This window comes from Acipenser ruthenus, chromosome 8 (assembly GCF_902713425.1).
Source record: "Acipenser ruthenus chromosome 8, fAciRut3.2 maternal haplotype, whole genome shotgun sequence".
In the NCBI taxonomy this organism is placed as follows: Eukaryota; Metazoa; Chordata; class Actinopteri; order Acipenseriformes; family Acipenseridae; genus Acipenser; species Acipenser ruthenus.
Genome location: NC_081196.1, coordinates 53,796,938 through 53,810,909, shown reverse-complemented (window position 1 = coordinate 53,810,909; position 13,972 = coordinate 53,796,938). Strand labels below are relative to the sequence as shown.

The 13,972-nt window shown below is 40.7% G+C and overlaps 1 protein-coding gene across 3 annotated transcripts in view; it reads left to right on the top strand.

Moving 5' to 3' along the window:
• Positions 1-13,972, top strand: part of LOC117406677 (FERM, ARHGEF and pleckstrin domain-containing protein 1-like) — an 85,049-nt gene that overhangs the window by 69,500 nt on the left and 1,577 nt on the right. For all 3 annotated transcript variants that reach the window (XM_059029282.1, XM_059029283.1, XM_034010929.3), the window contains exons 16-26: positions 169-302; positions 2,653-2,734; positions 3,847-4,084; positions 5,842-5,972; positions 6,201-6,269; positions 6,899-6,988; positions 7,724-7,806; positions 8,529-8,641; positions 9,725-9,888; positions 12,608-12,715; positions 13,224-13,375. In XM_059029282.1, the coding sequence (XP_058885265.1) occupies positions 169-302; positions 2,653-2,734; positions 3,847-4,084; positions 5,842-5,972; positions 6,201-6,269; positions 6,899-6,988; positions 7,724-7,806; positions 8,529-8,641; positions 9,725-9,888; positions 12,608-12,715; positions 13,224-13,375 (1,364 nt within the window). The remainder of the gene's footprint in view (positions 1-168; positions 303-2,652; positions 2,735-3,846; positions 4,085-5,841; positions 5,973-6,200; positions 6,270-6,898; positions 6,989-7,723; positions 7,807-8,528; positions 8,642-9,724; positions 9,889-12,607; positions 12,716-13,223; positions 13,376-13,972) is intronic.

Genomic DNA, 13,972 nt, shown 5'->3' with positions numbered 1-13,972 from the left:
ATTGTGTCAGCTGTCATTTTATTTCCCACTCAACGAAATATAAATTCACATGCATGGACAAACAAACAAGAGTTTGCACCCCGCACTGAGGAAGCCATGTTATTGGGTTAATCGCTGTTATTGGCTAGATCATTGCTAGCTAACCCAGTGTTGTGTTTTTCATTCTAGTCCTTCAAGAATGCTGTGAGCAAGGATGAAGTGATGCCTGACTCGCTCAGAAACATCATCTTCTCTAACTTCGATCCCCTCTATACTTTTCACTCTGGTTTCCTAAAAGAAATTGAACAAAGGCTTGCACTCTGGTAAGTCAGACTGATAGACTTTGATATTCAGAGTCTTTTTCCAGGTGTGGAAGAACATGCATTGGGAAGAATAGTATATTTATAAAATACAGAAAGCAGATATGCCATGGTGTTGTAGGTCAGACCCAGCAGGGCACCATTCAGGGTTTCCATTAACTCAACACTAGAATATATGGTTTACACACATTTGCACAAAACAACTGCAACACACTTCAGTGTTATGCCTCCTAAACGTTATAAACTGACGGTGTGCCAGTTGCCTGGTTACATGCTGCACCATGCTTATCACTGTATGAAGCTGTTGCAGTAATAAACAGTAGTATATTATAAATAATACATTCATAATAGCTCCCTGAATGGCCAGACGGTAACAGTTTTATTGAACTCTTGAGGAATAACCACCAGTCATAATAGAAAATATAGCAAAATCCCATGTGGACTTCTGTATATATGTGGGTACATCACATGACCTATAGAACTCTGGTCACCATGGCAATACATCAGCCAAGCAGGATCTACATTACACCTCCTATCAGAAGAGACTGCTTGCCTGCCTGCTCGCCCCAGGCACCTCGTTTTATGCTGCTCCCTGGGATGAGTCAAGGCTGGATAATTGCAAACACACTTGTGCCACTAACCACAAAGCTTGAGGTAAGCAACGCTGCCTCTTCCATTCCAACTTTGTGTTCCAGCTTTAATTATACTCCTGAGCAGGTCCTAAAATACTTCATACTTTAACAAACCCTGTTAAACGTGGGCTGGAATAGCCCTTCAGGGCTGGAGAAGACCTGCACAAAGCTGTTCACCCAGTGCACTGTCAGAGCTGTGGTAGCATATTGGCAACCCTTCCCAGGAGGATACAGCTGAACATGAAAGTAATGCAGGCGTTTGCCGTGCCGGGGAATGTTCCAGTCGGATTTACCTTCACAGCTCAGTGAGATTCCACTCTGCAGTCAATTGGGTTGTCAGATTGTGAAAGAAGTTTAAAAAACCGGGGCGAATGAAACCTGACACTGTGTTTTACTTTGTACATTAGGACTGATCAACAGCATACCAAGACAACATCTCATACATGATCTGCATGATAACACATTCTATGTAAATGTAGTTTTGTTGGACTGTTTTTTGCATTTGGAAAACTTCAGTTACACCATTGCCCAATAGTGACACCTGCTGGGAAAAATTATCATAGCACACTTGGAATATACAGTAAAACCTGTCTAATCCAGCCTCTCTACAAACCAGCATTCTATATAATTCGGCATGATTTGTGGGTTACGACAAAATCCCTATTGAAATGAATGGTGTGATGCACTCTACAATCTGGAACCTGTCTATTCTGGAATCCGGCATGGATTCCAGAGTGTTCAAATAGTCATTGATTCCTTTTATTTGTCTTATTTTTTAGCTACAGTATTCAGTTTCGCAATACAGCCTTAATCCAGCATCACACTGGATAATCCAAATGCCAGATTAAACGGGTTTTACTGAACACTATTCTACCACAGCTAATGAAATACAATAGGGGGCTTTATCCTAGTAGTCAGCATGCCTTAAGAGCTTCATAGTATTTGTTTTTTTAGTTAAAATCTCTGATGTTGAGACTGATGTGATAGATGAGCTAGTTGTTTTAAAGAAGAAATCACACTGCTACCTTTTTTTTTTTTTTATCTGGCAGCAGTTTAGTGTGGTGATTTACATTGCTGGTATAACCTGCGGTTGTATATGCATGCAGGTACTTTTGTGGCAAGGAGGCTATTCAAACAGATTTGTTCTGAGATTCTTTGTTTCTAAAGCAACTAGGAATGGGATTGATTCCTGTTTTATCAATTCCAATTCCCCTTCCCTTTTAATCAATTCCTAACGCATCACTGATAAATTGCAATTAGCAGTCTTCTGTTAAAATGAGCTTCTCACAGTGGCAACACATTACTTAAATTGAAGTCACTGTTGGTCAATTAGTTTGTCTTCAAACTAAAGTAGTTGAATAATCACAACCATTATGATTAGAATTGGGAATTGATTTTAAAAAGCAATTGGAATTGAAAAACAGGAATTGAACCCAACCCTGAAAGCAATAAGGACATTATATGTGGTCTGTGCACTTTTATGCAAGAATATGTGTAAGACCGTGGAATCATTGCAATCGCACAAACACACAGAAACCATTCTGTCCACATGCTAGCCAACTGGGAAGCACATTACCATACCACTGTGGGAGACCTGGGTCTTTGTAACCCCTCTGCTCCCTGTATTTGTCAAGGTAGGTCAGCCCCATAACAAAGGGAAACATTCCCCTGTGTGTATTAGTCCCCTCAATATAACATAGTGGTGTGCTTGCCTTTGACAGGGAAGGCCGTTCCAACGCTCACATTAAAGGAGATTATCAGAGGATTGGGGATGTTATGCTGAAGAACATACAGGGTATGAAGGTAAGACTGGCTTTCAGAATGAGCTCTGACTGCTCTCTCCCTTTTCTAAAGTACCAGTACAGCACTGTAGCAGCGTGAGCAAAATGGGTATTAAGATGGAGATAACTGAAGGCTTCAAACCAAAACAAACGGCAGAACAGCCAGACCGGTTCAAGTGTTGTTTTAGCAGCCTGGCAGACATGTGCAGTGTTGTCACTCTAGCAGTGCAGCAGATTGGAGGTTATGAAGGTAATGCTCATATTTTTGGGTCATTTATTAATCCAGTAGTGCATTATTATGTCACTCGAAAGACTAGTAAATTGAATTATTTATTTTAAAATTACCAGTAATGTCCATGTTCAGTACGTGAGTGACAAGTGAACATGGTGGTAATACGTATACATAATCGCGTGCATTGTAACGTGTGGCACTGAGCAGTTTCTGTTTTCAGACATGAGGAAGAACAGATGGCTTGAAGCAGGGGCACACCAGGCCACAGTGCAAACTAATTATGAGCGAATACACAGCTCTCCCTCCTCGCTGAGACTAAAGGCTTTGTTTTGAGCCCTACTGGGATTTCTTTTTAGATTAGTTTTCCCACCTTTTGTTCTTCAGCAAGTGTAATTAAATGTTCCTGCCTAACAGTGACCCCTGCTGCTAGAGTAAGGTATGGCCTGTCAGTTTGTTCTGTGTTCAGCAGGGTGTGGTGGCTGGTGGGCTGGCTGGCTGGGTGGGTGGAATACAGAATAGGTCAAGTTCTAGTCTTCCTTCAAATTGAGCAGAAGGACAATCCTAAGAGGTGGCTATTGAAACTCCTGAGTTTTAAAGGAATATGCAATATGCCTGAGTTTCTATGCGCTTTTCACTTGCCTGTTCGGGTTATGGGTTTTGTAAATGCTATTTCCTATGTTGAACGTATTCTGGAGCTTTGACCAGGGGTGGTGGGGGAGTGTAACATTGTCCCAAACTAGAGCCAGCACGTCAATGCCTGTTTCATTACACACCAACAATGAAAACTTGCATTATATTTATTGATCCCACAAATATGTATTACTATTCCTGCACTAATGGATATTTGTGTTTTAATTTGTACAATGAATGATATATTTTTTTGATGTATTTTATTTTGACAGCAGCTTACAGCACTCCTGCAGAGACACTCCGAGGTGCTGGTGCAGCTGGAGCAGACAGCGAGGTCCTCGCGGAAGCAGGAGGTTCTGTGCAAGGAGTTCGAGCTGCAGAAGGTCTGCTACCTCCCCCTCAACATCTTCTTCCTCAGGCCACTCCACCGCCTCATGCACTACAAGCAGATCCTAGAGCGGCTCTGCAAGCACTACCCTCCCCACCACGCAGACTTCAGGGACTCCAGAGGTAAGGCAGAGGCAGGGCGGTCACCGCTCACACCTGGGCTGGGTGGGGATTCACTTCTGATCAAACAGATCCCAGACATCGGAAAGCCTCATTTTTTCAGGGAGGACCCGGGGCAACTTGGAACATTTAAAGGAAATGTCATGCTTAAGTAAATACTAAAAGAAACTTGGACAATTCTTTATTTTATTTATTTTTATAAATGTCCAATTATGTTTTTTCTCCTCACCCAGCAAAGGTGTTCTGAGGACGTATGAGTGTCCTCCGATCTCGCAAGCCTAAAGCCAGAATCGCTTTTACACCGAGCAATCCAGGGCAGAGGTGGGCCTGCCACCGATCCCAGAAGACAGAGATCAGCCCTGCCTTCTTATCCACTCGGAATATGCTCAGTGTCTGGCCAGTAGGGTTCGCTGTTGCGCGATGAGAATAAGTTCCTGCCGATTTCCCATCCCCACCCCTGGGAGCGTCCGAGCCAATGTGACGCCCCTTTTGGAGTCCCCAGCAAAGTTCGGCCTCTTTGCACAGCCTGGACGCGAACTCGTGCCGTCCAAGCTGTGTGACTCATCCTGTGCTTCCAGCGGCAACGCTTTAACTGGATGAGCCACTCGGGGACCACTAGTACAATTCTTTGATAGTGATAAAGACTTCTAGTTTAAATGGTCCATAAGTAGAGTAGTGCAAAGGAACATGATGCTGCATACCCTGAGTTGAAGGAGAGAGATGGATCTCCTCTTGGAACTTAAGGCCTATATACTGGGTGTACACTATTTAGACAAGAAGGAGTTAAGCAAAGTAGTCCTGGTTACAGCAAAACACTAAGAAAATGATTTTGCTGTCAGAAGTCACTTTACACTGATCATGAGCATGACTGGGTTTCTGCCTCACTAAGAGACAATATGGAAAATAATGAGCAGTCCCTGCTATTTCTGATCTCCAGTGCTAATTAGTAGCCATCTGTTTTAATGGTAATTGGAGATATTTCTTAATAAGGGATGAATTTGCTACCTCAAAGCACAGGTCCTGTTTGTAGTGTTAATGCAGATAATAGTTAAATGCCAGAAATCTGTTTTATGCTCTAAATCTGTTCGAATAAATGTGTTTCTCATCACGGAATTGTCATCAGTGGTCTAATCATGATACCAAGACTAGCTCGCCATTTGCTTTTCACTTACACTAGGACAGTAGTTCCCAAACTAGGGCCAGGGCCCAAAACTGGGCCTCAGAAACAACACTCCTATTTATTTATTTGGCAGATGCCTTTACAGGTGTTACTGGGCTACAATGCAATATTCATATTTAAATACAGTATAGTTTACAGTAAGTGCAAATACTATTAAAATACAATATGAAATAGGATGCAACAAGTAAGGATTACAACAAGTTATATCTACAATTACAAGGCTAATTGCAAGGTATATATACACTTGCATGTACACACACATCTCTCCGTTTAGAGAAGACCCTTTAATTAACGGCTTTCTGTTGCTCACCTGTTTGCACACTAAAGGAAACGGTCATGCAAAACAGCTGTTCACAGTGGGGATGGCTGGCAGGTCGATATTCTTGAGTCTGCTTCATTAATTGTACAGCAACAAAGACTTGTCTAAATGAATTGCTGTGGGTTGAAAGGAACGATAGCCTGGGAGTCTAATTATCTAATTATCATGTCGGGAAAATCAATCATTTTATAATACCTTTCCGTTCTGCATGGTTGTATGGATGGTCTTTCAAAGACATCAGCTAGTTTTTCTTTCATTTAGCTGCTCTGGCTGATATCTCAGAGATGGCAGCTCAGCTCCACGGCACCATGATAAAGATGGAGAATTTCCAGAAGCTGCTGGAACTGAAGAAGGACTTGATCGGCATTGATAACCTAGTCATTCCAGGGCGGGTGAGTGCGGTCTCCATAAAGAAACGGTATTGCTTCCCATCAATACAAAGCTGTCCCATGTTTTAACCTGAGGGATGCTGTATGATTGGAACATTAATAACTATAAAACAGTGGTCACAAAACTGTAAGCATAACAGCGACCTGGCATGGCTACACATGTATTGTGGTTTGCAGAGTGCACTCTGGGAACCAAGTTGCTGTTGACCAATTTTTTTTATTTTTCTTCAGGAATTCATCAGACTGGGCTGTCTTAGCAAGCTCTCTGGAAAAGGCCTGCAGCAGCGAATGTTTTTCTTGGTATGTAAAGAACCTGGATCTCAATGTTGCATTTTTTAAATGTTATTGAGCTATATGTGTTTATATATTGACAAACAAGCAAGAAAGATAGACTACTGCTGTTACTATTAACTGTATGTCCAGGTAATACATTTCCACTCAAAACCACAGACCAGTAAACTAGTCTTGTGTATTCCACCACTTCTGGGGGAGGGGGGAGGGGACATACACTGTGTAAGACCCTGAAACTTCTTAACAAGTTATCTTTCTCTGAAATGACTTAGTATTAATACCTTCCAAAATTGACTGGCCCTTAACGTGCATGTAAAGAGATGTATTTGTGTAATTACTGGAATCTGTCCGGACAGTGTTATAAAGGTAATATTATGTATTACTTTATACATTCAAAAGGACAGGCATTTACTGGGTTTGTTTTGACCCAGGGTATTTCTACAGGGCAGTCCTTCAGGGACATGTTTCCAGAGAAGTCCTGTCCTCATGCTGAGCTTTGGAAGCAAAGCTACTAGTAGAAACGGGCCAGAGCCAATAACCCTACCTCTCTCTTGCAAGTTCTATGGGAGGAGGACCATAAAGTAGGCAGAATGTTCCTTCGTCCAGCATAATCGTGGTGTTCTCTTTCCCCCTGACAGTTCAATGATGTTTTGTTGTACACAAGCAGAGGAATGACCGTGTCCAATCAGTTTAAGGTCCATGGGCAACTCCAACTCTATGGTATGACGGTAAGTACGGCCTTTTCATGACATCATGTTACCACTAGAAATTCAGTCACGACCACAGCGGGTGAGGGACTGATGAATGTGAGGAGGGACAGCTACTCATTTTAATACAGTTTTACAAACAAAAAACTTGAACCCAGCCAATCCAACATGTTTGAACTGTATTGATGTGCAGTAAGTTTGAGATTTTAAAGAATTCATGTTTTTATTCTTGTTTTTAATCATTTGTATTGTATAATGTGCCATTGTTATGGTATTATGTTTGGTGTAACAGCTGAGTGCATTCTTGCATCAAATAAGTACTGTAATTGAATTCATAAATACTGTTTGGTTTCATGCAGTCTCATCAGCTCTGCCTGTTGAGAGTTATAGGATTACATCACTGCAGGACCACTCTCCAGTTGTAGTTGAGATAGCTGGTAACCAGTTTGTACACGTGCATGTTAAATATGGAACATGTAAGACTCGGTACCATTAGTTAGTTTAATAGAACTACAGTTCTTGCCACAATAGCCTTAACAGGACTGTAGCCATTCACATGTCAGCATCTATACATTTCATGAATTTGTCAGACAGTGTATAAATACTGTGCAATATTTGAGGTAAAACTGTCAAGTCTGCAAACCATTTTGTCCTGTGCCTTCACGTTTGTTCTTAATCACTCCCAAGCTGGTGTTGAAGGTCAGCTACTCTTGTAAATGTTGTTTGCTGAAGAGCATCTTTTTGTCTCCTTTTCAGGTCACAGAAAGTGAAGACGAGTGGGGAGTGCCTCACAGTTTCACTCTTTTTGGGCCACGTCAGACCGTGGTGGTAGCAGCAAGGTAGCGCTCTGCTTTTCAGCTAACGTTTCCACGTGAACAGGCAAAGATTCTGAGCAGATTAACTGGAATTGAGAATGGTTTCCCGTGGGGAGCCGTTATTACCCTTGAAGAGACAATACCGTGTGCCTCAGGCTCAATTACAATTGGAATGTTACAATATGTGTTATACGTGTGGGTCCAATAGAACATTATTAACTTTGATAACTGGTTATGAAAACATTACCGCTACAATTCAGTCTAATAGTAGACCCCCAGTATAATATCAGCCTAGATTGTGTTGGGAATGGGAATTGCTATGCAGCTTTCATTTCACCAGTTTCATTGCTGTTGTAATAGTCTGGACTTGTGTAATCTGATTCCTCCTGCTTCTCTTTATATTGCCTATAGAGTACAGAGTGGCCATATGTAAGCTTCAAAACCACTGTAAAGTGTTACAGTACCTTTTATACATATGAGACGTCTCTCAAGTATCAATTTTTTGCTCATTCATTACCACTGAATATTTTCTAAATTCTATCAATTTTTCTAGACCATCAGTACAGCTTTTATTTTGGCTCCGAACTCAACATTTTAAAGTATAGCCGCTAATAAAATCAAATCGAATATGTTTCTACTTGCCACGTTTTGGTGTAGATGTTAGCAGCATTAAAATTCCCTAAACTGTAATGTATCTGACTCGTGAGCCTATTCCCTGAACCCTTGCCCTGGGATCTTTCTTCTAGCACGGCTGCAGAAATGGATAAATGGATAGAAGATATTAAGATGGCCATTGACCTTGCTGAGAAATCCAATGGACCGGCCCCTGAATTGCTGGCCAGCAGCCCTCCAGAAAGCAGTAAGTGGATTAAACTGTCAAGTAGCCTTCAGCAGGAATGGGAAGGCAGTATTAGAGTTTTTTCTATCCAGGGAAATACTATACAAATAAATACATAGAAGAACGGATTGATATTGTTTTGTTGGCTAGTGGTCATTTTTTTTCATAAATTCATGTAGGAGTGATGAAACTTGATCCAATTGAATTCATGTTAATTTGTATATTTTATACAATGTATACTGCTTCCAATAAACAGTGTATCTGGCTGTAGTTTCCAGAGGTTGTTTCTAACCTTCTGTGTGGGGACTTGGTAACGGTGGATTCAGAGGCAAATGTTCAGTGTCATTTCTGATTTGAAGATGTACAGTAACAGGCTAGATCAGAGAGTTTCCTTAGTGTATTGGTTTGCTTAATATACTGCTGTGCACTAGATGGTGCTGTGCTTACTACTGTAAATACGTTTGTGCTCATCTAGCCTCTGTTACATATATCTATGATGGGTAACTAGAACTGAAGAGAAGCTTCCAAAACCCAAATCAAAGCCCCTTTTCAACCCAGAAAATAAACACAGTACTTGATTAACTTAAGAACCATTCTACAGGATTTTCAAACATTATTATTATTATTATTATTATTATTATTATTATTATTATTATTATTATTATTATTATTATTATTATTAATTTCTTAGCAGACGCCCTTATCCTGGGCAACCTTACAGTTTTTACAAGATATCACATTATTTTTACATACAATTACCCATTTATACAGTTGGGTTTTTACTGGAGCAATCTAGGTAAAGTACCTTGCTCAAGGGTACAGCAGCAGTGTCCCCCACCTGGTATTGAACCCACGACCCTCCTTTCAAGAGTGGAGTGGACCTTTGTCTCTGGGTGTGCGAGACTGATGATGACTTTATAATCAAATGATGCAGAACAGAGCCCCCTAGTGGTATTGCTCACAAGCCTTTGGAAGACACAGCGCTTGGCTTGGCATGGTGGGGTGGGGGTGGGGGTGGGGGTGGGGTTGGGGGTGGGAGGGGGGTTGGCAATTCTGTGCATTGCATCAAATGTTCTTCAATGCAACTTTTAATGCATTTCTTAGAATCTCCAGAGGACTCGACTGTAGACCAGGAATCTGAGGATGATCTCAGTTCTTCTCGAACCTCCCTTGAGAGACAGTCCCCTCATCGTGGTAACACCACGGTGCATGTCTGCTGGCACAGAAACACCAGCGTTTCAATGATCGACTTTAGCATTGCCGTGGAGGTACCCACCTCAGACACCAGCTCACTGCCTTCTCTCACTCTGTGCTCAAACTGTATTTGCTACCAAGAGACGGTATCTTGTTGTGTTTCATTTACTTCGCTTAGTTTGGCTGTTGGAATTTTATACAGTGAGTGACAGTTAGCATCGTCAGGATCATCATAGAGTACTTGACAGTTAATAAAACTGTACTAATGTGATTTTGCTTCTGGTGTTCTGGTGCTAAAACTGAACATGCATCTGTTTTTATTATTGCACCATGTCACAGATCCTTATGAGAAAAGGAAACGGTAGAGGAAGAGTTGAAATGTACCAAAACATTGATCCTTCTCCCCAGTAGGTGCATTTGCAATAAATAACGGATACGGTCTCTGTCTCTGGCCAGTACAGTCTGAACACCCTCTCTTTCCTTAAGGACAGTCAGATGCTTTCTGTAATCTCATCACCATGTGCTGCTGCTGATTTTGTGTTTTGCTCCTTGTGATCTCATTCTCCTCTCACACCAGCAGAACATGTGTGTCTGTGCTGCAGTCTTTCTTCATTGGCTAAACCCATTTCTGGTTTGAAGGATATTGCCATGTTACACGATATAAAGCAATAAAGATAGTGTGACAGTCTCTTAGTTGGCTGGTGTGAAAAAGACAACATATTGGATTAATTAAAGGAAGTCTAGAATACATTAAGGACTGGGTTCCTATATGAATTATTTGGCTTTTGAACTCTGGAAATACATTTGCATGTCGTAACTCCCGTAACCATTGTGGGACTTGCTCTCTCACTGCAACAAGCTTAGTGATTATAAGACCTGAAATATCCTTCAATGAAATGGTTTAGTTTGATGTTTCCATCGTGGGTTTTTAATGTCTGTTCCACAGCTTCACCCCCAGAATGATTGCTGGCTCCTCTGTTTAAGCTGCGGATGCTTCTGTGCGGTTTACCTATTCAGTTTCTGTGTCTCTGTCCCCCTTTTGTTTTCTGTGTCTCTCTGTCCTCCTGTGGTAGAAGATCCTTGCCCTGTCAGTGCCTCTGAGTCCCTCCTCTCTGGACTCATCACTGACCAGAGACCTGTTGCCATGTCTCATATCTGCTGGTACCGAATGCACAGCCTCTCCTTTTATGATACCTGCAGGAGTATAGAGGTAAAACATCCAGCAACACAGCCTGGTAGAAGGGAATAATAAGGACTACAATGCCGGCTCCATGTTTCACCTTTAATAGTATTAGGAGTCTTAGGGGGAGAAATGGCTGTTGAAATGAAATACAGTTGGTAAACAAACCGTAAGGATTTTACCAGTAAGATTTTTCAAAGTAGAAAAAACAAAAACTGAAAAGTTGGACTAATGTTCCTGAACACCCCCACACCCCCCGCCTGCTATTTATTTATTTATTTATTTATTTATTTATTTATTTATTTAGGACTGGAATGGTCCTTGTAGGCCAAGCGTTTTCCACATTTTAGGGTCATTGCAACATTATAATGTTCACTCTTCGTCCATAACCTCGCTCTAGTTTTAGTTTCCGAATGGAAGCTTTCTTTGCACGGCACTGTTTGAAGAGGTCTGTTTTGTCAATTCTTAAACAGGTCTGATACTCCACCCAGTATGTGGTTTCCCTATCCCTGTTCAGTACATAGGGACTGGAATCCCCTGCAAACAAGATGGAGTACTCCAGAAGAAATAACTTCAAATAAATCGGCTGTATAGTTTAATTTTCTCATCTGCTGCTATTTTCTTTTTATTTTCACACACTAGTGAACTGTTGTGACATTGTCAGACATCCGCAGTGTGCAGTGTAGCATAGAACAAAGAAGCCTGGCAACACAGTAACACAGTGGACCCAAATTGTCACAGGACAAGAGGAGCTTTGTTCAACATGTTACACACTCATGACTTCCCAGCGTGTAACAAACCAGCACAGTTAGCCACCCATTATAGGGACCCCTGGGGAAGCTTTTAATAAAATCGCTACTAGATTAACCAAATCTAGAAGTGGCCAATATAGTGCAGCTATGCAACTCCAAAAAAATGTATTCAGTTGTCCTGAGTAACATTGCTGAAGTGCCTTTAAAATGTGGGCATCTAAATGTCTTTATAGATTGTTCCACTAGGGGGTGCTAATGACTTCCTCAGAACAGTAATGCCCTGGGCTGACAGTTACAGAGAATAGGAATGCACTCAAGGTCTGCCACCAGTGGATTATGTTTCAAGTTAATGCTTAGAATTCTTGTCATGAAAACATGAACGCAGGCATCTGCAGTAAACCCAGGAGAGTTCTGGCATGTGGAGGTAACAACAGACAAGCTTGAATTGGAATAAGACTGAGGGAGAGTGCTTTTTTTATTTAGGTGCTGTTATATTCATCTGTTTTATTTTGAAAGGATTTTCTACCTGCTTTGCTTTCATGTCTGTCTCTCAAAAATGTTAAATCCTGTTTTATTAGATTCAAATTATATTTCATATGCTTCTGCCGTAAAAAGGAAAATCGATTTGATTCCATGCAGCTCCCTAACATTGTAACATAAAAACAAAATAATCGACTGGAATTCAATTTTTCGTATTATGGATTAATGCTAAATATTTAATTCCTGTCATTCTTTTTGGTCTAATGTTATAACAAAAATTAAATTCAGCTTACAAGTGAAAGTGGGCAGCTGGTAAGGTGCATTCTGGTGACTTCTTTTTTCCCTCGTCAAACTGCTTCTGTTTCTTGTTTCCGATTTTAGAATCAGCTGTCAGGTAACTTGCTGAGAAAGTTCAAAAACAGCAATGGCTGGCAAAAGCTGTGGGTGGTCTTCACAAACTTCAGCCTGTTTTTCTACAAATCACATCAGGTAAGCTGTAACAGTTGGCCTAACACAACCTACATGTATTTTAATACCATCAAACTGTAAATACATACTTTTGTATTATGCTAGATTCTTCATTATAAATAACATGTCAGTTACACAATACGCTGCTCAGATGGTTACCAAAGGATTCGTATTTTTTTTCCCCATAATCGGAGGTTTAGGCTTGTTTCCTAGCAACAGACAAGACTTTTTACTTGCTGTCTCTTCACTGGGTCTCCACCCTTATTGAAGCTCTCCATTCAAGCCTGCTCAGAACAACTTGACTTCAAAACAGCAGAGGTCACATAGCTTTGTGAAAGGGATCAGATCACATACTGTATGTTTGGTAGAGTGGCACCATAGGTGCCCTAAACAGATGTCATCCACTTTATGAAAGCATTGTCTAACTTTATAAGGACACAATTGTAAATGGTCCCACGTGGGTTTTACCAGTCAAGTTAATATGAATAACTAGCACACTTCAGTAATGTAGATCTTTCTCTCCTTCCAGGATGATTTTCCCCTGGCCAGCCTGCCATTGCTGGGATACTCTGTTACCATTCCTTCCGAGTCAGAAAACATTCACAAAGATTATGTCTTCAAACTGCATTTCAAGTCCCATGTGTACTACTTCAGATCAGAGAGTGAATACACTTTCGAAAGGTATGTGTGTTCATGAAAGCAGTCGTACATCTATGCAAATATTAACACGCAACTAGCTGAGACTAGGAAGCGTGTCATTCTGTATAAAACTGGAAACCATGAAGTATACCTTAAGAAAAACAAAAGAAGCTCCGAATGGTCTTAATCTTGTTGCTGCTTTTTTTTTTTCTCTAAATCCCATGTATTTATTTTGTATTTGCAATATCCACTTTTGTTTCACGTTTTAATTCATCCTATGTTTTAATTCACTGGAACAAATGCAAGAAAAAAGCTTTAAAGGCTTAAGCCTCCTGGTTATTCAGGAAGCTCACAGATTACTTCCAACATGAACTAGAATCGAAGCAGAAGGTATTGTGCAGCAAGTAGAGTCAGTGAACTTTTGAAAGTGAAATTCAGCTGACACTAGGTATTTGGGTCAGACAGCTCTCTTAATGAAAATAATTCATAAACCTTAAAATGTCTTGTACAATCTATTTGAGTGTTTTAACTTTTTTTAATATTACAAATTTAATATAGACAATTTCACTTCAATTATTATTGATAACAGTCTTCAGAGCAGTTTTCACTCTTCTATACTGGTAACAGAACAGAACCCCT